Source organism: Phocoena sinus, chromosome 6 (genome assembly GCF_008692025.1).
Source record: "Phocoena sinus isolate mPhoSin1 chromosome 6, mPhoSin1.pri, whole genome shotgun sequence".
Lineage (NCBI taxonomy): Eukaryota > Metazoa > Chordata > Mammalia > Artiodactyla > Phocoenidae > Phocoena > Phocoena sinus.
This window is the reverse complement of record NC_045768.1, coordinates 21,934,890-21,959,206: the sequence shown is the minus strand read 5'-3', so window position 1 is coordinate 21,959,206 and position 24,317 is coordinate 21,934,890. Positions and strand designations below refer to the sequence as shown.

Here is a 24,317-nt window from a genome sequence, read left to right as displayed (position 1 = left end):
CATTTGGACTGTTTTCTGGCTACCTCCCATCATCCTCCCTCAGATTGTTCAGTTGTTTAGATTCAAAAAGTAACCAAAGGAAACATTCTGGTTTCTTCTCACTCTTACTCTTTCTTCAGGACCTAGGACTTCTCCATGAAGTCTTTCTAGACTTTTCTAAATAAAAGTCGTTAAAATGGTTATTCCCAACTCCCACACAATTCTCCTCATCCCTCTTTATCAGTACTCAATAACATTGCATTACAATGATCTGTTCTTGTGTTTATCTTCCATAGCCAACTGGGAACGTCTCCTGAAAAAGGATTATATCACTTTTAACTTTGTATCCAAAGCACGAGAACAATGTGCTCCTGGAACAGTTTCTTTTGATATTTGCTGAGGAATAAAGGAAAAGAAATAACTGGATAGGAAAGCCATTCATTTGTTTGCTTTGTCATTTTAACAGTCTGTTCAACTAATTTTGCTCAATATTTTCCGTTGTAGCAACTAACCATTAATGATGACTCCCAAGCCCAAATTATCTCAAAATAATTAAAATGGGCAATTGAATTTAAGGATGAGCTTAATATAGAAAACCCCCAAGAGTTGTTTCTGTTACCCTGAATTGTCCAGTGAACTGTTTCATGCTTCTTCATATTTAAGATAATGCTTCAAATTTATACCCACAATGAAATAAAGCCTTAAAAATAATCTGATATGTTTTCTGAACAATTAAATTATTAGACTAGGTGGAGGGCTCATCTTCTTCACAAATTCATTGTTAGTTTGGTCTCATTCATGCAGATGTTCCTTTTTTTTTTTTTTTAACCAATTCAGAGCTAAAAAAAAAAATGTCATGTAAACTAGACTCTGAAAACTGCTTTCTGTTAATCCTGATATCCTGATGCATTTCATTCTAAGTATTTTTAAGGTATTTATTACCAAAAATAATATTAACACTCAATATCATTGTTTCTTACATGTCAGAAGACCCCATGTGTATCTAAATACCTTTTAAATCTTATGCTTTGCTTGTATAGAATATTTTATTTCAAGGCCTGAAATTTATTTTTCTTATGGAATAAAAGTATCTTGGTTTGCTCTTTACTATTTTATGATATTATTCATATTCTATACAATTATCATCTAATTGCATTTGTTTCTGACTGAATAAACCAGTTATGTTAGCAAAAAATGAGCTCTAAAGGATATCCTGGTTTGTGTTATAAGCAAAAATTGAGTGTTGATGCTTCTGCTACAGAGAAACCGATTTGCTTTAAAAAAAATCATTTTAAGTATAGTTAATTTTATTTTTCATAGGTAAAAAGAGTAAAGGAAGAAATTGAGAAAATAAGTTAGTGATCTAGATGAAATTAGAATGAAGGAATGCTCTCTGTTAAGGAATAATAATAAAAGTTTCAAAAAATTTACACATGTCTGCAACTGTTCTGAATATTTTATATATGTTAACTTTAGTCCTCACAACACAGGTCATATAGGTGGTAAATGGTAGAACTGGAATTCAAACCCAGCCAGTTTGACATTCACAATGTATGTATGTGCTTAACGGATAGTCTAGTGTATCCTCAAACAAAGCTTTCTTCAGATAGAAAGTATTTTGAAGAGATCCTAAACTCCAAAGATGTAGGTTATCTCCACAGCCTTTGTTCCTTAGTAAAAGTTAAACTCACATTTAATTATATTGTTGTTAATACTATGAAATAAGAAACAGATTTTATTGTCATTTTTCTGATCTTTTAAATTCTTCTACTTGTTGTTTACTCTCTTAGATGAATTGTTCTGAAATGACGGTATATTTCGTGAAATTCCTCTTAATTGAAGTAAAGGATGTGGTAAAGAGTAAGATGTTTAGTGCATCTTAGCATGAAATATATGGTCTATTCTAAATACACTTTCCCATGTCTCAGATGTTGAAATTGCCTTCTACAGAGTATTGGTTATCAAACTAAATAATGCTAAACCAAAATCTACTTTGTGATCTGAACTTTGAGGATTGATTATCTACTATACATTGTTTAAATTAACTTAATATTGTACATTTTAATATAAGGAGCGTTGGCTTTGGAGTCTGATAGACCTGGGTCCAAACTCCAGCTCCCTCCTTATCAGATGCATAACTTTATCTTTTTGGCTTCCAATTATATATTTCATGACATTTGTGAAAGTCAAGTTAATATTTTAAAATTTGCCTGGCACATAACTTATGTTCTTGTGTTCAGTAAATACAGTTGGCCCTCCATAACCATGGGTTCTGAGTCCATGGATTCAATCAGCTGGAATTCAAACCCAGAAGAGAAAATATTTGAAAAAAAATTCTAGAAAGTTCCAAAAAGCAAAACTTGAATTTGCTGCATGTCCTGGCAACTATTTACATAGCATTTACATTGTATTAGATATTATAAGTAATCTAGAGATGATTTCAAGTATACAGGATTATATGCTTATATAATACATACCTATAGTGCTTAGGTTATATGCAAATACTATGTCATTTTATATAAGGGACTTGAGCATTTGTGGATTTTGGTGTCTGAGGGGGTCCTGGAAATAATCACCCACTGATACCAAGGGAGGACTGTATTACAGTCTCAGTCTCTGTCTCTGTCTCTCTCTCATTCTCCAATAAATCTACGAAGTTTGTTAACACACACACACACACGCAGAGCCTAGGTGAAAGTTTTGACATTATAAACTTTAATAAATGAATTGAGTCATGAATATCTATCTAAAAAGAAAGCAATTTCAAAAACATTTTGAAAAAGAAAATAATTGATACTTACATGGGACACATTTGGAAATCTTTAGAATTTAGCTTCCGTTAGGAATGACATCAGTGCTTCAACCTAGCACACTATGGATTAAAACAAAATCAAGTATGAAATTTGAAAAGAAATGAGTATGAGGTAAAACATTTTAATTAGTCATTTGGATATGAGCTAGCAAAACAGCTGAGAATGAAACGAACTCTAGTAAACTCTAGGCACTCCCCTGGACCACACCTATACATACAAACACACTATACCAGTGGTTCATCAAGATCAGGCCTTGAACTGACAATTTGCCTAGAACCTTTGTACACTTGAAGTCTATTCATAGTGATATAGTATCTGAGGATCTGAAGGCCTTTACAAAGTTACCATTTAATGGGTAAAAAAAAACCACTGTAAGTTAAGCACCTGAACTGATAAGTAGATAAGGCATTTTTCTACTAATTTCAAACATGCTTAGGGGAAAAAAATGACAAGAATTAAATTGTTTCTTTGGGCATTAGCACAACAAATTTCAGATCAATTGATTCTAACTTTGTTTTTGAAACTTCAAACTTACCCAATTTCTGGAGGATCACTTTTTGCATTTTAAAAAAGTTTTTATAAGGGCTGAAAATTTACAATATACCTGTCTTTTAAAAATAACACAGTAGCCACATTCAACCAGCCTCGGATCACGTAGTATTGTAGTAGTATTTACTGAAAAAAAAATCTGCATATAAGTGGAGCCCTGTTGTTAAAGGGTCAACTGTATGTCCAATATTGACATAAAAATGATGCTGTTGACTCTGTCAAGTAGAGCATGGGCTCTGGAGCAGGTCTTCAGGTTGTGATTAGATGAACTAATATGTAGTTACTTTCACTCACTCTAACTCTGTGGTCTAATTTTATAATCTGAAGGAGGGTTATGAGTAGTTAATGTGTATTTGTTTTCCACAGAGAAAAAAAACATTTAAAATATTTGCAAACAAAGGAGAAAGTTGAACAATTTTTCTAGTGACTTCTCTCAGTGTAGATCAGTTTAAATAAACTAATTCACTTGTTCAACAAATATTTGGGTGCCTAGAAGGTGGAAAGCCCTGGGATCTGATGACAAACTACTTTCTCTCACTAATTCAGACACTTATAACATTTCCAGTACTTCAAATGGAGCACTCACTTATTTTTTTTTAAAATAGACTGGGGTTTCCCTGGTGGCGCAGTGGTTGGGAGTCCGCCTGCCGATGCAGGGAAGGACGCGGGTTCGTGCCCCGGTACGGGAGGATCCCTTATGCCGTGGAGCGGCTGGGCCCGTGAGCCGTGGCCGCTGGGCCTGCGCGTCCGGAGCCTGTGCTTCGCGACGGGAGAGGCCACGGCAGTGAGAGGCCCGCATACCGCAAAAAATAAAAAAAGACTATTTTTAAAGCAGCTTTAGGTTCACAGTAAAACTGAGCAGAAAATACAGTTCTCATATACTCCCTGCTCAACATACGCACAGCTTCCCCCACTGTCAACATCCTGCCCCAGAGTGGTATATTTGTTACAGCTGATGAACCTACATTGACACATCACAGTCACCCAAAGTCCACAGTTTACATTAGGGTTCACTCTTTTAGATTTTTGTTTTTTGTTTTTTTTTTTCAGTACGCGGGCCTCTCACTGTTGTGGCCTCTCCCGCTGTGGAGCACAGGCTCCGGACGCGCAGGCTCAGCGGCCATGGTTCACGGGCCCAGCCACTCCGCGGCATGTGGGATCTTCCCAGACCGGGGCACGAACCCGTGTCCCCTGCATCGGCAGGCGGACTCCCAACCACTGCGCCACCAGGGAAGCCCCAGGGTTCACTCTTGATGTTGTACGTTCTATGGTTTTGGACAAATGTATAGTACATGTATCTACCATTATATTGAATAGTATCATACAGAATAGTTTTACTGCCCTAAAAATCCTCTGTGACCTGCCTATTCATCCCTCCCTCTCTCCCTTCTGGCAACCACTGATATTTTTACTGTCTCCATAGTTTTGCCTTCTCCAGAATGTCATATAATTGGAATCATACAGTATGTAGCCTTTTCGGATTGGCTTCTTTTACTTAGGAATATGCCTTTAAGTTTCCTCCATGTCTTTCATGACTTGATAATTAATTTCTTCTTAGCATTGAATAATATTCCATTGTCTGGATGTACCAGACAATGGATTTATCCATTCATCTACAGAAGGACATCTTGGTTGCTTCCAAGTTTTGGCAATTAGGAATAAAGCTGCTATAAACATCCGTGTGCAGGTTTTTGTATGGATATGTTTTCAATTCATTTGGCTAAACAGCAAGGAGTGTGATGCTGGATTGTATGGTAAGAGTACGTTTAGTTTTGTAAGTAAATGCTGAACTATCTTCCAAAGTGACTGTATCACTTGTAATTTTTTTTAAAATTATGAAAAATTTCTACAAGATTTTTCATCATTGATAACTCATTTGTAAAATAGAAAATGGTCATTTTTCTTCATGGAAACAGTAATGCTCATTATAGAAAGTCAACAATATAAACGGGTAGATTTAAAAAAATCAACCCTTTTCATTCCTCAAAGATAAGTACTCATAATTGTCTGGTGTAATTTCTTTTAGTCTTTTTTCTGTATATAGGCTTTGTGTCACCTTTTAAACTTGATTTTTCTAGAAATCTCACTAAAGATGATGTTTTTCTTAGACGCAATCCAAATCAAGAATCCTGATTATTAGACTTCCCTGGTGGCACAGTGGTTAAGAATCTGCCTGCCAACGCAGGGGATGGGGGTTCAATCCCTGGTCCAGGAAGATTCCACATGCCACAGAGCAGCTAAGCCCATGTGCCACAACTACTGAGCCTGCACGCTAGAGACCACAAGCCACAACTACTGAGCCCACGAACCACAACTACTGAAGCCTGTGTGCCCAGAGCCCATACTCTGCAACAAGAGAAGCCACTGATCACAATAAGCCCGCGCACTGCAATGAAGAGTAGCCCCAGCTCGCCGCAACTAGAGAAAGCCCGTGCACAGCACAAGGAAGACCCAATGCCGGCAAATATTAATTACTTAATTAAAAAATAAAATACATCTTTAAAAGAAGAATCCTGATTATTGAAAATATTACAACTTTAAAAAATGTAAAACTAACTTTTATATATAGGCATTTGGGGCACAGTGTAACAGAGTATCAACTTGCCAAAGTTTGTTTCATTTCTCTGAGGTAACTTATGTACCTGTGTTCTCCCAGCCTCCACTCTTGTCTTTTCTGGGACATGTGACTAGAACCAATATAATTTCATTTCAGTTTCAGTTGGAATCAGCTACAATTATTTTGGCTTGGATTTGGTTCAAACTGAAAATGTGTTCCAACTACTTGGTTTGGACCAGACATTTTGCATCCTTTTCTGGTTAAGGTTTTATAACTAAACTATCTAGGGCCATTAAATGACAGTCAAATTTGGCTTTTGTTTACCTCTAAAAACATTGCTTCTTAAAATGTATGAATTCTAATATATACTAATGTTACTAGATTGCCACTGGAAAAAGTCAGAGGCCCTGAACTTGGTAGAATTTGAGGAGAGCCCTTTAGACAAACAAGCAAAACAATGTTAGCTGCCAAAAGTGAGATTGGTGGACAGGGTCTTTGCTAGACTCCTATGCTGCTGTGCTACATGGAAAAAATTTACACTTATACTATATCTATAGAATATAGATGTCTATATCTATAGAATATTCTATATCTATAGAATGTTAGGATTGCACATTCTAAAGCTGCTACTTTAAACTCATCAACCAGGTTTGGACAGACCAAGTTTAACTAGGCTCAAGTACGACATAGCTGATCTATTATCTACTGATTATACTCAATCAGAGGAGTTCTGTTAACTGTTAAGAATATTGGGTTCTTTCAACTTTCTTTGGCCTCCTTTTCCAAGTCATTGATCATACTGTATAAAATCCTTTGTTGTAAGGTTCCAAAAACCATTTGGAGAAATGTAGAATACAACAAAATGCTTAAATTGACCAATTGATGTAGTTCGTCAAATCTTAAAGTACACTAATTGAATGCAGTATTATTTTATATATGATTAAGAAAAACAAATCTACCAATTAGTTGTAAGATGCCGTTGACTGTGAGATGCATTTCCATTCCAGAAATGTTAAAATGAAATGTTTCTTAAAAAGTATGTCTTAGAATTGATTAACTAAAATAGTGATGTTTTAAAATTTCCACTTGTAGTGTTATTTCCATGCTAATATACTATTGGGCTATAACTTTAATTTATCAACCAGTAACTCTCAACAATGGAAGTTTGGTTTTCTAAGCCCTGTTCTTTCTTACTGACTTTAACAGGGTAAAACAAAGGGTATAGCAAATCCAGGATTGGTTCTCAGTATAGATATTAATTTAAACTCTTTTCTGATTGTAGTTTATCATTTACTTATAGATTGAGGTAGCTCATTCGATCAATATTAGCTGTAATAAATAACAATAATAAAATAAACAACTTCTTTTCAAAATTGAATTCCATTCTGAAATCTCTCAAGGGAGGTCATGGATTATTTAAAAGGAAATCACTTGAATAAACATCGTCTAAACATAAAACAATAGAGAAACTATATAAACTCATCTAGGCTGAAGAAACAAACAGAAACATTTAGTACTAGATTAACCCATCTCCCTGGACTGATTTAAAATTAAGATAAACACTAAATTACCTTACTATCCAAAATGCCATTTCTTTCCATTTTAGAGCAGTGCTATCCCCCTGTGTAATTTAAAATTTTCTAGTAGCTAACCAAATTTAAAAAGTAAAACAACAGCAAAGACAGTGAAATAATTTAACTCAGTATATCAAAATATTGTTTCAACATGTAATCAATATAAAATAAATGAGGTGGTCTTCGATATCAGCTGTATGATTTACATTCGCAATACATCTCAATTCCTACCAGCCACATTTCAAGCGCTCAATACCCCCCTATGGCTACAGTATTGGGCAGGAGCAGTCTTTGAGGACTTCAGTATTAACTGATTCTTTACATTCTGAGTTTGAGAATTTCATATGTTACACGCTGCCTCTAAGGTGCTTAGAGATCTGCGAAGCACAAGGAGATTATTTTACTCTCGGTCCGTTGTGATCCAAGACTCCACAGCATTAGAACCAGCGAGGGAGGAAGGCCATGGGACACCCTGGCGCCCAGGAACGTGTTTTGGAGGAGGGCCTGAGCCGCTCCGAGTAATGCCCGGCGCAGCGGCCGCGAAACCAGCGTTGGAAGTTGGACTGCGAGACAACTCGGGGTCTGCCTGGAACCCCAGGTCTTTTCCTGGGGCGCCCTGGAACACCAGAACCGGACAAAGGGAAAGTGTTCTCCGAGTTGGATACAGGGACCCGCTCCGCCGACGGAGGCCGGCCCAGGGCTGCAGTGCTGGCCGCCCAGGTAGCCTCCGCCGGTCACTGAGAGGTGGGCGGAGGCCTGAGCCCGGAGGTGCGGGAAAACCCTGCCTGCGTCCTGGGGAGAAGTCTCCCAGGGCCGCGCTCACGACAGTGACGCCACCGGCGCGAGGGCGGCAGGGTGGGAGGAGAGGAGCGGCGCGCACCGCCCCTCGGAGGCGGAGGGGGGAGGCCGCGGTTCCGGAGGGCCGGGGCGGGGCGGGGCTGGGTGCGCCGGGGAGTCTGGGCACAAGCCGGCGGTTTCGATTAGTACGCGGAGTTGCGGCTGCACAGGAGGGCACGGAGCTGCGCTGCCCGGAGCCCGGCGGCGAGGCGGCGAGGCGGCGGGGAGGCGGCTAGGCGGCGGCGAGGCGGTGGCGGTGGAGGCGGCGGAGGCGCAGGCGTTTGGGGTCCGACCGGCGGCCGCGAGGGGGTGGAGAGGCGAGCCGGAGCGCGTGGCCACGGCCGCCCTGCCCACTGCGTCCGGCCACCGCAACGCCTGCATCCGCGAGCGCGCCCAGGCCAGCGCGCGAACGAGTGCGCGCGGGCGGGGGCGCGCAGGCCCTGCCCGCCCCTTCCGCCCCCACCCCCCTCCGCCCCTTCCTCTCGCCACCTTTCTCTCCACTTCTGCGACCCCGCGCCGGGCGCCCATCCTGTCCTCTTCGGGAGCGCTGTCCGCTGCGGCGGCCGGAGCGGGCCAGGCCGGGGGATGGCGCTGCTGGACCTGGCCCTGGAGGGAATGGCCGTCTTCGGGTTCGTCCTCTTCTTGGTGCTGTGGCTGATGCATTTCATGGCCATCATCTACACGTGAGTGAGGGGCAGCTGGAGGATCCCGTGGCGGGGATCGAGGCCTGGGGACAGGCGAGGGTGGGAGGAATTTCGCTTTGGAGGGGATTGGGATCGGATGAGGGTGGAGAAAGCTAATTCTCAGACTCTTCCTCCCATTCCCTCTCCCTGTGCATCAGCTGGGGCGGGGGGTTCATTGGAAGAGAAAAGTGGCGAGTGAGGGGATGGCTGGGCTTCAGGCAACTGCACAGCCAGGGGAAAGGAGACTATGCTCTTTTTACGTGTCAGGCGGAAGGTTGCTTGCTTGGTTTGATTGTGTTGGGGATTCGTGTGGTTTTTCATCTGGGCCAAGATGTATGGTGTATTGTGTTTTGTTTTGGTTTTTTTCCCTCGACCTGGGCCACGTTTCTATTATGGTGATGATCGTTTTCACCCTTCGGTGAGCTGCACACAGCCACCTGGAGACCTCCCTGTGGATTTTCTTCTTCCTGGAAGAACTCTGTGTCCTTAGATAGGTGTGAAGCACCTGTCCACCTTGAAAAATGTCCACCAAATGTCAGAGCTGGCGTTGTAGCCTTGAGTCATGTCAGCTTGTACATTTCAGTGTGGTTTTCTTTCCTTTTTTTTTTTTTCCCAATTCCTTATTTATTACCTTGTTTAGATGTGCCCCCCTCCACCTTTTCATTAGCTGCCTTTCACTGGGGACACAGTGGCGAGCACGACAGAATTCCTGTCCTCAAAGATCTTACATTCCAGAAGGGAGAGACAGATAATAAAATTCCGGATAAGGTTATTTCAGATAGTGATAAAGACTATGAATAAAATAAACCCGGGTAATGGATGAATATGACATAGAATGTGTAGCTGCTTTTGATATTTCAATTGTTCAAATGTCTTTAAAATGAAGGAAGCCTTCATGAGGATATGAAAGAATTGGCATAGAGCGCATTACTCTTGGATTCACTGGATTTTTAGCCTCCCCAAAAGATGATGGTGCATAGTGATCTTTACCACCCATTAGAATAGGGTATATGTTAGTAGAAGAGAGGGGAGAACTTTAAGAAATTAATTACTTATAGTTTTTTTTCCTTTTCACTACAGAAAAAGTGTGCTTTTTCCTTTTGGAAATGCTGCATTTTATTAGTATAGTGTGGCATTTCCTGGTACTGGAGAAAGATGCTACATTGTACAAGGCATACTGATATTTCTTTGAAGATTAAAGAAAAATGCTTCTTGGACACTGTTGATCTTAGGTTTTGGAGTTTGTGAGCTGTAGGCACTGAACACTCTGGAGTTCATTTTAAATATATGAGTTCTTAAAAAACAATTCTGTCACTTTTTCCAATCATAAAAATAAGACACGCTTACTATATAGAGCATTTAGACAGTACGGAGAGGAAGAAAGAAGAAAGTTCAACACACACACCAAAACTCCATTACCTGTCAACCTTAAGTGACTATCCTTCCAATTATATTTCTGTGGGGGGAGGGAAAGGAAGGGAGGGAGGTAAGGAGGGAGAGAGAAAGGAACCATATTATGGTTGTTCTTTCACCAGCCTCAAAATTCATCTATTTAATAAATACTTTCTGGGAAGCTCTTTTGTGTATACAAGGCACTGTTCTAGGTGCTAGAAATAAGATTGAAGAACAATATATCCAGGGTCCCTGCTCACATGGAGCGTCGATGTAAAATATCTTGAGTAATTTTCTCATGTCAATAAATGTATGAGGGACTTCCCTGGTGGCGCAGTAGTTAAGAATCAGCCTGCCAATGCAGGGGACATGGATTCGAGCCCTGGTTGGGGAAGATCCCACATGCCGTAGAGCAACTAAGCCCATGTGCCACAACTACTGAGCTTGCGCTCTAGACCCTGTGAGCCACAACTACTGAGCCTGCGTGCCACAACTACTGAAGCTCACGCACCTATAGCCTGTGCTCCGCAACAAGCCACCTCAGTGAGAAGCCCGTGCACTGCAACAAAGACCAACGCAGCCAAAAAATAAATAAATAATTTAAAAAATAAATTTATGATCTCTCCATCATTTTTAATACATGCATGACATTTTTGTTTATGAGGTACTAATATGTATTCATTGTTATTATTGATGGGCATTTAGTTTATTTTCAATTTGTCAAGATTACAAACAACATGGTGATGAATTCATATGCTTACATCTTTGAGAGATGATCTCCTTAGTTTACATTCTGAAAGAGGAATTATTGGGCCAGAAGTGGTGCACATTTTAAACTTTGTTACATATTTCCCTATAGGAAGGTTGTAGCTATTCATAGTCCTTGTAACATTGTATGATGGTCCGCATTTCCCCTTACTAAGTATCAGGCTTTTTACTGTTTTCTGTTTTTTATTTTCATTTCTTTAATTACTAGTTCCATTGAATGTTTTTCATATATTTAATACTAGTTACATTTAGTTGTAAATTTCATACTCAGTCTTTTACCTGTGCTGCAATGTATTGCTGTGTTAATCTTTTTAATAGGAAGATTGTTCTTCTGTGATATGTTGCAGTTTTTGCCCACCTTGTTTTTTTTTTTTGTTTTGTCTTGTTTTTGTTTTGTTTTGTCTTTCAACTTTGTACATGTATTTAACATGGAGAAAAAGTGTGTACCTGTGTGTTTTAGGTTGTCAAGTCTTTTTTTTTTTTTTTTCCTGACTGGTAAAATTTTTTATCTTCTCCATTTCCCCCAACTATTATATAGTAAGTATGTTTTTCTTTTAGTATTTTGAGTTTTCTTAGATTCTTTTTTTACACTTTACCCTTACAAAGTGTACCAGTATCCACTGTTTTAATGAATGAAGTATTATTACCTTTATTACCATATTACTGGCGAGGCCAGCCCCTCCTTATTCTTAGGCAAATTTTTAACTTTTTATACACTTTTATTTTAAAATGAACTTTAGAACCTTTTTTTTTTCAGACTCTAAGTAATCTTGTATTTAAATTGGAATTGTTAAATTCACAGCTTGATTTGAAGAAAGTTGACTTCTTTCAACATAGGACCATGATGGATCCCCTTCCCTCTATGATGTATACATAATGATAAAGCCACACTTCTTTCACACTGATGATGTAGCTTAATACTTCAAATAACCATCTGGGGAAGTTTATACTCTTAGACTGTGACAACTCCAGAATAGTTTTAAGTTATTTTGTGCTTCATGATAAACTGCAGAATTTTCTTAAATACTTTTTTACTTAAAATACTTATAGTTTTTGAGACTAGTACAAACTTGAGCTTAGTTAAGATACTGTAGAGTCTTTGTATTTCTCTTCCAATGCCCCATAGAGTTACCTTTTATATTGACAGTAACAGGATTCAGAAAAGTTATGTGAAAATAGAATAGAGAAAATGCAATTAGTTTATAACAGATGAGTAGGAATCTTCTATCTTTCTGAAATGGATAACTGAACATAAAGTAAATAATCAACAGCTTAATTTATGTATAAATTAAATCTTGCCTTTTTAAAAATTAAGTTCCTTTCATCTCATCCCACCATCAAAATTATTTACATGTTTGATTTGATTCCTTTCTTACTTAAGTAAAGATACTTCCCAATTTAATGAGTTGTTTTCAAGCAGAGCCCTAAGGTTTTGTCCTCTCCTCTCTTCTGTATTTAGTAAAATTGCAAATTTGATAATCTCCACATTTTGACAAGCAAGGTTAAAGAACATTGGCAATGATATTTTGGTTAAAATATTGTGCTAAGCATTCTGTATTTTATTGAAGAATATATTTTCTGAACAGGTGTTCTGTGTCCTCTCAAATCCTTTTTAAGTGAGGTAAAGTATAAATAAAATAATCATATATTGGTCCTCTCCTAAAACCTTGTGCCTGCAACTGGTGGAATTGGAGCCTATTTTCAAAACCTTATATGGCTCCATATCTGGTCATCAGATTAAGGAGCATAATCTGTGAGCTACTAATGTTTACAAATGTTTAAGTAATACAAACACTGTAGTAAAATTGCTGAGAAAAACGATAAAACATTCTTTTTTAAAACCAGTGATTATTTTTAAAAAATTGAATACAGTGTGTAATGGTATCTAGTTAATTTAGATTCAATGTTCTTTTGTATTTGTAACTTCTTAAAATGAGATAAAGAGCTAAGTATTGGACTGTATTTTAAAAATGGAGCTGAATGTGATTAATACAATGAACAACTGTTCAATGAAATTTTTTGCTCCAATTTCATAAATATCTTACAATTCCTATATGCCTACAATTTAAAAAATTGAGATGATTTATAAACTAGAGAACCATTATTTTCAATATTTTCTGCTCACTGGTATCTCTACCTACTGCTTTGCTCCTTTCCAGATTTAGTATCGACTGATGCCTAGTCATTTCATAACATATTTTAGATGGCAGACATTTGTGGGATTTTGCCTATAATGTCTCCCCCTCGCCCCCCCATGGCTTGCGGGATCTTAGTTCCCTGACCAGGGACTGAACCCCAGGCCCGTGGTAGTGAAAGCGACGACTCCTAACCGCTGGACCACCAGGGAGTTCCCCTATAATGTTAAAGATAACATTCAGATTAGAGCATTTGAAATTCAGGGCTCTTATTTTGAAGATTATTTTTCCTAAAACAAAACAAAACACAACAACAACAAAAACACTAATGATTATATCCTCTGTAGGCGGAGTTGGTTAAGTGATCTTTATGGATTTTTTTCCTTTTTTGAGAGCTAGTGTGGTTTGATAGCTTGGGGGCTGCTGTTTTCTTCCCTGTTTAGCCGTTAGGAGCCATACTGCTAGATAAGAGTATCTAAGCAAGACACCTTGCTTTTTTCTCGTCTCACTCCCCCATCGCTCTCCCTCCTTGGATTTATCATTTTTTCCCCTCTACACATGGTATCCTAATGTTTAGTGATAGGCTTTATCTTTTCTATTAATTGACTGGAGGTGCCAGGGTATGGTGGAAATACTTCTTGTATCCATAAATATTAACTGCCCTCTACTAAAGCAGAGGTCCTTTTCCTGAAGACTTTTTCTCAAGTTAATTCTGCCTTTCCTAATTTTTCTAATATAACAACTTTTATACCTGCTGCACAGCGTTTGAATGGAGTTTAAATACTCACTGTATCAGGATAACTGTGATAAACTTCCTGTTAGAAAGTAATTGTGTTTTTAATGTGAATTTTAGCATTTCAAATATTATTTTTAGATAATATGATTTTTTTTTTTTGCCTTAAGTTCATTAATACGTTGATGTTCTGAGCCTTAGTAGAATGTAAATTGAGAGCTTATTTTCTGGGTTTATTCCTGAGGATGCACTTGGACTTTGGACAGATGTTGATCAGTCAGGGTCATTGCTACCAGAACCACTTTTGGGTGCACGAATAAGGCAATTGAGCCCCTTGAACCTGAGCCTGGGGTAGATACGGAATTGGACTATATTGTGATAGCTTTAAAAAGCAAAAAGGAAACTGTAATTCAGTTTTAATATTTAGTGATGACTCTCTTGATTCATCATTCCTCCCTTTTCCTACCTGCATTATTAGTTCAGTGCACGTTATCTCTGCCCTAGATTATTGAACTCTCTCTACTCTCTGGTATCTTTACCTACAGCTTTGCTCCTTATCTACTTTATTTTTCTTATTGTAACCTAATCTTTCTGGTGCAGTAATCTTGGATCATGTGCTTAAAATCTTACCATGGTTCCCCACTTGCCTTCAGGTTAAAATTCAAATTCCTTAACAAGACATGTATAGTTCTGTAGGAGCTGAGCCATCCCCTGTGCCTGTTTCTCCAGCAACACTGAATTACTGGCCTTCCTTGAATATGCAATGTCATTTTCTTTAGAACTCTCTTTCCTTCCTTTTCTTCCCCTTCTCTCCCTCCTTCCTTTTTGTTTTACTAACTCCTACTCATTCAAGTCATTGTCGACTTTAGCTCTTTATTGGAATTGGCACCCCCTCTATGTCCTTCCACAGTATCTTGAATTTACCCATCTAAATAAATAGGTGTTCCGTTGTCTCTTTCCCCACTTAGATTATAAGCTTTTGAGGGTAAGGAGGTGTCTTTTTTTTTTTTTTACATGTTTATTTATTTTTTATACAGCATATTCTTATTAGTTATCTATTTTATACACATTAGTGTATATATGTCAATCCCAATCTCCCAATTCATCCCACCACCACCACCACCTGCCCTCACTCTCCCCCCTTGGTATCTATGTTTGTTCTCTACATCTGTGTCTCTATTTCTGCCTTGCAAACCGGTTCATCTGCACCATTTTTCTACATTCCACATATATGCGTTAATATACGATATTTTTCTCTTTCTGACTTACTTCACTCTGTATGACAGTCTCTAGATCCATCCACGTCTCTACAAATGACCCAATTTCATTCCTTTTTATGGCTGAGTAATATTCCATTGTATATATGTACCACATCTTCTTTATCCATTTGTCTGTTGATGGGCATTTAGGTTGCTTCCATGACCTGGCTATTGTAAATAGTGCTGCAGTGAACATTGGGGTGCATGTGTCTTTTTTTTTTTTTATATTAATTAATTTATTTTTGGCTGAGTTGGGTCTTTGTTGCTGTGTGCAGGCTTTCTCTAGTTGTGGTGAGCGGGGGCTACTCTTTGTTGCGGTGCACGGGCTTCTCATTGCGGTGGCTTCTCTTGTTGCAGAGCATGGGCTCTAGGTGCGCAGGCTTCAGTAGTTGTGGCACGCGGGCTCTAGAGCACAGGCTCAGTAGTCGTGGTGCAAGGGCTTAGTTGCTCTGCAGCATGTAGGATCTTCCTGTCCAAGGCTCGAACCCGTGTCGCCTACATTGGCAGGCAGATTCTTAACCACTGTACCACCAGGGAAGTCGCAGCATGTGTCTTTTTGAATTATGGTTTTGTCTGGGTATATGCCCAGTAGTGGGATTGCTGGGTCATATGGTAATTCTATTTTTAGTTTTTTAAGGGGCCTCCATACTGTTCTCCATAGCTGCTGTATCAATTTACATTCCCACCAAGAGTGCAAGAGGGCACCCTTTTCTCCACACCCTCTCCAGCATTTATTTGCAGATTTTCTGATGATGCCCATTCTAACCGGTGTGAGGTGATACCTCATTGTAGTTTTGATTTGCATTTCTCTAATAATTAGTGATGTTGAGCAGCTTTTCATGTGCTTCTTGGCCATCTGTATGTCTTCTTTGGAGAAATGTCTATTTAGGTCTTCTGCCCATTTTTTGATTGGGTTGTTTGTGTTTTTAATATTGACCTGCATGAGCTGTTTATATATTTGGAGATTAATCCACTGTCCGTAGATTCTTTTGCAAATATTTTCTCCCACTCTGAGGGTTGTCTTTTCTTCTTGATTATAGTTTTCTTTGCTGTGCAAAAGCTTTTAAGTTTCATTAGGTTCCATTTGTTTTTATTTCTATTACTCTACAAGGTGGGTCAAAAAAGATCTTGCTGTGATTTATGTCAGAGTGTTCTGCCTATGTTTTCCTCTAAGAGTTTTATAGTGTCCAGTCTTACATTTAGGTCTTTACTCCATTTTGAGTTTACTTTTGTGTATGGTGTTAGGGAGTGTTCTAATTTCATTCTTTTACATGTAGCTGTCCAGTTTTCCCAGCACCACTTATTGAAGAGACTGTCTTTTCTCCATTGTATATCCTTGCCTTAAGGAGGTGTATTACTATTGTATCTTCAGTGCTACTTGGCACTCAATTATTGCATGTCGAATGAATGATCTTTGAATTTTTTCCAGTAGTAATGGTGGGATTCTTGCTCACTCATTAACTTAGTGTCATTTGGCCATTGTGATTTGAGGTAGATGGACAGAATTTGGGATGCATTCAGTGGCCATGGTCTTTAATGAAATTAATTGGACCAAATGGAATCTTTATCGCACTATTTCTAACTAATCGTGGTTCAAATAGAAACAGGGCCGTATCAATAACGTAATAACCCACAAATTATTTGTTAGATTTGAATCTTCCCCCCACGGTTTTCCAAAGGGAATACCTGTCGTGCCATCATAATCTTTACACTTAGATCTGCCCTTTGGGAAATTGCAAAGCCATTAGTTGCTGTTAGCAAAATACCTTGATCTATTTATTTCCCATACACTAGGGCTGACTCTTGTCACCAAAGGGTGAGTGAGTGGAGTTTTTTTGGGGAGGGAGGGGGAGCAAAATTAATAAAGATCTCCTCTTTGTTTTTTATGGTGATGGAATCTTTTGTGTTTTGTAGTGTACAAGTCCGTTGTCCCTTGGAAATAGTTTGTGTTTTCCTATAAAGCTAACTCACTATTGGTGGTTCTGTGTCCTCTGGGGAATCTTGTGTCTACAAAGTTAATGTTGCACCAGGTATGCTTTGTGTTGCCGATGAAGCCCATTTTGCTGCAGTACCATTTTTGACAAGATAAATGCGATATGGAAGTAACATTAGTCATGACACATACTGATTATTAAACAGAGTAACAGCCTTCCAGGGCACAATCATAGCTAACAACAACAACAGAAGGCTTTTATCATTGGGAATTGCTGGCATGGACTATATGAAGTAGGGGATCTGCTGATCAAGCAATCGACTTAATTTTACATGAAACGTTAACAACCTTGATGGCATGGAGCAGAGGAGAAAATTCCTAATGTCAGAGAAGTTGGTTCAGCTGAGTTGCACAGCACAGTCTGGGACTGTTGAGCAAGGTGAACTTTGCCCTCAAGGAATCCATCTTCTCCCTTAGAAGCTTCTAGGGAGATTCTTGTGCCTCACTTTTGGGATGTGTAGCACTGTCTTAAGGTTGCTGCAAGGGGCTGACAGAAGGGGACGAGCACAGCCAGCCCTCTCCCAGAAGTTTCCCTTCATTCCAGGCCCCCCTGCCGCCCAAAACTGAATTCGAATACAAAACTGTACCGTCAGTCATTTTAAAATGGTGCAAACCATTAAATAAACTGTTGAGTAGGGGCAGAGGGGAGACTAAAAGATATGAAAGATAAAACAACTAAAATGACGGAAAGGACAGTAAGAATTTTAGAGACTGAGATGTTAGGAAATAAAAATCAACGAGGAAAAACAAGGCCATCCTATCAGCTCACAAGTTGAAAACCCTTAGGCAGAGAGGCCATGAAGATTCATCAGGCCAAAGCAGCCATAAAGCCCAGCAGAATATTCCGGAATACTCCTTAGCATCCCTTGGAGTTCTTTGAAGTGTTCCTTGAATAGATGTCCTTCTAGCTCGCAACGGAAAGCAGGACCCTGAAGGCCTGTCTTTCTTGCTCGTGATTCATCTCTCGTGACCTTTTAGACTGAAGTGACTCTTCCTCTGAGAAAGTGCCTCAGATGGTACCTACCCTTCTGTTCCCTGTCCTTGCAGCTGGCGGGTACAGCCCTGCGGCAGCTTGCTGTGAGCATCTGCCCCTCCCTGTCTTTGACAGTGACATGCCTTAATTACATGAATTCGATTTTCTTTTTTTCTTTTGATTCCAGCTCTCAACTTCAAGTGTAATTTAGAAATAATTCCTTGGGAAAATGAGACGTATTGAAAATTTACCCCGCTTTCTTGTCTTCCCCAGTTGCTCCCTTAGTTTCAGGATCATTTTATTCTTCAAAAATGAAGCCAATCAAAACCATTGGCTAGTATATAAGAGGTTCATTCCTCTTTTACCTAATGTGTTCCTGAAAATGTAATAAAATCAAATTTCTGAAAATCAAATGGACATGCATGTTAGATGGGGAGATTCTGTTTCAAGAGAACTAAGAAAAGTATTAAAATCCCAGACTGTGGATCTGCTGGTCCTGGTACCTGGACATGCTGCCACTGACTGAGAGCTTGCCGGGTATTAGGGGCTGCGGGGAGGGGCTTTCTCTCAGGCCTGGACCCCCGGGAGGAAGGCTGCCTTGTAGTCTTTGCTTTGGGGACTGTGTTAGGTGTGGTGATTTAATGGTCAACAAAACAGAATACTGTCCACTTTGGAATGCCTGAAAATATCTTCAGGAGAGACGGTGGTATTGATTGAATTACATAGTAACCAGTAGTTGCTTTGTACGTTATACGTGCAGCATTGTGGCAATTATCTTGCCTCTGCCTCTCAGCTCTGAGGGTGACAGTCTCTCCCTCCAGCAGAGCCAAGGGAAGGGGGGGATTCATGTGGCTACAGAATCCAACACTTTGAGCCAGGCTCTGAGGATGGAGGGATTTCGAGAAGCCAGGACTATGCAGCACCTCTGCCCGACTGAGAACCCATTTAAGTCTTAAAGGAGAGCTCACCTAATAAAACAGTAACAGGTCATTTTTGGGCAATAATAATTTGTGACATTTAATGCGTCTCACTCTCATACTTGCATTGTTTTTATACTTTTGGATGACGCCTATAGAACTTTAAATTGGTTCCTAAATTTTGAGTGTAATTTAAACCTTGAATACAATTTTAGCTTAAATACTGGATATAATTTAAACTTTACATTAAATGTTTTATCCCATATTTTGACTTATTCTGTTTTAACCATGATTTGAGACTTTTGATGATTCCCTTTTCCCCCTTTAATCTTCCTTAATACATAAGAGTTGACTTTATGTTTAAAAAGAAAACCAAGCTTTGTGACCACCTAGAGGGGTGGGATAGGGAGGGTGAGAGGGAGACGCGAGAGGAAGGGGATATGGGGATATATGTATATGTATAGCTGATTCACTTTGTTATACGGCAGAAACTAACGACATTGTAAAGCAATTATACTCCAATAAAGATGTTAAAAAGAAAAAAAAGAAAACCAACATAATGGTCTAATCTTTTTTTTTTTTTTTCCGCGGTACGCGGGCCCCTCATTGTGTGGCCTCTCCCATTGCGGAGCACAGGCTCCCGACGCTCAGGCTCAGGGGCCATGGCTCACGGGCCCAGCCGCTCCATGGCATGTGGGAATCCTCCCGGACTGGGGCACGAACCCGTGTCCCCTGCATCGGCAGGCAGACTCTCAACCACTGCGCCACCAGGGAAGCCCCCTAATCTTCAAATATATATGAAATAATCTTTAAATCTGTGAATTTCCAGTCCTTCCTTTTTGTTTATATGTCGCATCAATGTTTGATATCTCTAAATCTCTTATCAGAACTGGTAATTCAGAGAAGTTACATTTAGTGGAAAATGTCCTTAAAATTAGCAGTTTTTGAAAAAAATTACCAGTGATAGCTATCACTGAATGTTTACTTTGTGGCTTCATCTCATCTAACAACTATCAATACTTTATGAGGTAGGTACTGTTATTCACACTTTAAACAACAACAACAACAACAGCAACTTGAGATAAACAAGTACCTTGCCCAAGGATACACAGCTAGTTAGCTGTGAAGCTGGTACAGAAATCCAGACAGTTGCCCTCCAGCCCTGGCTCTTAAACCAGTATGCTATATACACTGCCAGTGATAACCTAAAAATAACCCCAGAAGTAGTCCATACGGATACGGTAATCTGTATGGGAATTTCTCCAGTTACTATGAATCTTAAGTTTCTGATAACTGGCAACATTTAGATCGCTAGGGAGAGAGCCCCTACTTTCTCTCTTCTACAACCCTTCCCCATTCTCGTGCCACTTGTATGGCTCATTACAGGCTCCTTGTTTTCCGTCCATCCCATAACTGCTGACCTTTCTGAGAGTTTCCATCTCAGCCCTCTTCTGTTCTTACAGTAATCTAGCCTTCCTAGGTCCGTGGGTCTCAACTTTGCATTTTGGAGTCACTGGGAAGGTTTTTTTTTTTTTTTTTTTTAAAAAAAAAAAAAAGCATGCTGCTACCTGGGTCTCAATTCAGGAGATTCAGATTTATTTGGTCTGGGCATCAGGAATTTTCAAAAAAAAAAACTCCCTAGGTGATTTTCATGTACAGTCAAGGCTGAGAACAGCTGCTCTAGGCAATTTATCCACAGGTGTGGCCTCTACCCGCTTACCTCTTGGTTTCACTTAATTCTCCATTACAATTCATCACTTCGTTATCTTGCCCCTTCCCTCATATCATCAGTCTGCCCTGTTATCCTGTATCCATCTCATAATTTACAGCTTCTCAACTTTCAGAATCTTGCAGAGGTAATCACGCAGCCACGTGGATTGGTACTACTACACATTCATGGTCTCAAATCTCAGCTAAGCCTACGCTGGTATCTGGCAATACTTTGTTTCTGTTTATAGCTCTGACACCCATGACCGGCAGCACCTCTTCTAAATCTTCACCATTTTACCTTCATTCTTGTCACATTACCTTCACTCCTACTTCGCACTGTGGATCCTATCATGCCATTAATTATTTTTATTTTTTCTCTATTTACCTTTTGACTAGCTCTTTCCCCTGACCGTATATACTCAAGGATTAAAAACTAAAAATAATTAAAAATTAAACTGAAAAACGCTTCTCCATCTAGTTACTCTTTGGCTCTTTTTCACTGTCAGGTTGCAGGAGAAACTAGTGTTTATTCACTGTTATCGCAGCTCACCTCTCATTCATTTGCTTCTTAACCATTTTTATCTACCTGCCCCTTGCCCAGAGTACTCTGAGGTCACCAGTGTTCACACATTCTAGTGGACATTTCAGTTCTGTGGACTTTTCAATCCAGTGGACATTTCAGTTCTTATCTTGTGCTCTCGACAGCATTCAATGTTTTTCTTTCTTGAACCCTTTCAAAAAGAAAACAGCCCAGCCAAATAAACCCTTCTGTGACTTCACTTTCTTCCTGGCTCTCTTTCTACTGTCCTGGTCACTCACTCTTGGTCTCCCTCATGCATTACTGGTTCTGTAATATTAGTATATTGATTTGTGGCCACCTGCTAATGGCATGCTCCACCTGGGAGAGCTTATGTACTTACCAAACTGTGGGTGACTCCCATGTTTTCATCTCTAGACTAACCATACCTTCCAGCTCTATTTAGCCAACCATTTTTTACTCTTCATTTATTTAACATTTTTTAAACTTGTGAACATGCTATTGTGTTGGACCCTAGAGACTTGACAGCCTACTGTAGTGTGTCTTCAAGTGTGGTTCACCGCTAGCCTGCATCAGAATCATTTGAGATGTTTGTAAAAATGCAGATTCTGAGGCTCTGGAATGGTCCAGTAAGTTGTGATTTCTGCCTGTGGGCATTTTGTATACTAAACGTTTAAAAAAAAAACAGGAGTCTTCTGGCCTGGAAATTGTCTCAGAACAGTAAGCTGAGGCAATTGGAGGACTCGCCTCATTCGTTTTTCATGTCTTAGGAATCACTTCTCTACCTGATATTCAGTATCTTAAAAAACATTTCCAAAAAAAAAAAAAAAAAAAAAAATTTCCTATTTTTTGTCTGCTTTTTTTGTTAGTTTGTTTCAGGTGGGAGAGTAAATCCAGTTCCTGCTTCTTCATATTGTCCAAAAGTTGAAGTCCTGAGGTGTGAGAGAGGGGAAGCCAGGGGGTTTTATACTTCTGTAAAGTCAGAGACAAAGTCGCAGACTATTTGTGATAACCCGAAGCTGGAAACAACCCAGAAGTCCATCAACAGGAAGTAGATAAAGTGTGGTATATTAATACAAGGAATACTATGCAGTTGTGAGACTGAATGAACTATAACGGTACCAACAAGTATGACGGTCACAAACATGGTGTAAAGTAAAAGAAGCCAGACACAAAAGAGTATGTCCTACGGGGTCCCATTTAGATACATTTTAAAACCAGCAGAATTAGTCTGTGGTGTTTGAAGTCAGGATGTGGTTACCTTGAGGAGAGGGTAGTTAGTAGAAGGGCACATTCATGAGCTTCTGGGGTTCTGGTAAGACTCTGTTTCTTGAGCTGGGTACTGGTTCCATGAGTATTTCACTCTGAGAAAATTCACTGAGCTGTGTACTTACATGTGACTTTACTATATGGGTTACGTATCAAGAAAAAGTACTCCCTGGCTCCCCTACAAAAAGGTCAAGGCTTCAAGCCAAATGCACGATGGGAAAGTAGAAGTGGATTCCCAGTATAACAGCTGAAACGGAGAAAGTGCTGTACCCAGGATCCTGCAAGAAAGCAAGTTACCTGATCAAGGTAGGGTTGGAAACGGGCACCCACGGGAAATCCTGTACAAGGTGTCAGGGCAGTAAGCTCATGTTCATGCCACCTGGGTAATGCAGAAACCCTGACCTGAGATACTTAAATAAAAGCTGCTTTGAAACCAGGAAACCTTGCAAGACCCTGTCAGAGACACTCATGAAACAGGCCCACTGGGGGACTCCACCATTCAAGCCACTTCTGAGACTCCAGGCAAATGGGCTGTTGTTCATAATTTGAAAACTACAAATTAGTTTACAACACACTGGCCATGGCCAAGGTACCCATCGGCATCATTTCTGTGTGGCAGACAGAGTTCAGGTAGGTATTCTTTCTCTAGAGCATGGCTCTGTTGGCCTCTCTAGGAGTTTTAAAAGGAGAAGAGCTTCTGTATGTGGGCACCTCCCCCGTTAAACCACAGCTCCTTGACAGTATGGAGTCCGTCTGTTTATCATGGTATCACCAGTGCATAGGTTAATGCCTAGTGTACATTTGGGCTCAAAATAGATTTGCTCAGTAAGGGGACGGCGAGTAGTTATGGAGCACCACTGTGTGCACAGCAGAGTGCTATGTGATTGTGTGTGTGTGTGTGTGTGTGTGTGCGTGCGCGTGTTGACTTAATGGGTGTTCTTTTTTTTTTTTTTTTTTTTTTTTGCGGTACGCGGGCCTCTCACTGCTGTGGCCTCTCCCGTTGCGGAGCACAGGCTCAGCGGCCATGGCTCACCAGCCCAGCCGCTTCGCGGTATGTGGGATCTTCCCGGACCGGGGCACGAACCCGTGTCCCCTGCATCGGCAGGCGGACTCTCAACCACTGCGCCACCAGGGAAGCCCCGGATATTTTTTTTTGTTTTGATAAGCATTTCAAGTAATTTGTAGCAAGGGGCTATGTCAGTTGTATTACATAAGTCAAAACAATACTCTCCAAAGTAGGATACTTGTATGCTAGGGGGCAAACTACAAGATGACCCCTTAGGGTGTGGAGGGAAAATTGTGTGTGTGTTTGTATGTTAGAGAGGTGGTGGGGGGAAGGGAGGGAGAGGACTAGATACATAGGTAGACAGATATTGGGAGGAGGCACAAATGAGAATTTTTTTAAAGGTCCTGGGATATAGTTGCGCTTATAATGATTTTGAGTAGAAATTTCAGATATAGTACTTATCATCAATTCGCTTCACTGTAAACCTGGAGAGGGCTTCATTGTTGTTTGGCAGGTCAGCCTATCTTTGATAAAATGCTGCATTCTTGATATGAAAGGATAGGAGGTATATCTATATTAGCATTTAAAGTAAAATGTCTTAATGAAGACAAAGGGAAGAAGGGAAAAACAGG

General features: G+C 39.9%; 1 protein-coding gene across 1 annotated transcript in view; it reads left to right on the top strand.

Annotated features, from left to right (window-relative positions):
* Positions 1-8,451: 8,451 nt before the first annotated feature.
* Positions 8,452-24,317, top strand: part of UGCG (UDP-glucose ceramide glucosyltransferase) — a 36,580-nt gene continuing 20,714 nt past the window's right edge. The window contains exon 1 of the mRNA XM_032635513.1: positions 8,452-8,992. Coding sequence (XP_032491404.1) covers positions 8,895-8,992 — 98 coding nt within the window. The 5' untranslated portion in view covers positions 8,452-8,894. The remainder of the gene's footprint in view (positions 8,993-24,317) is intronic.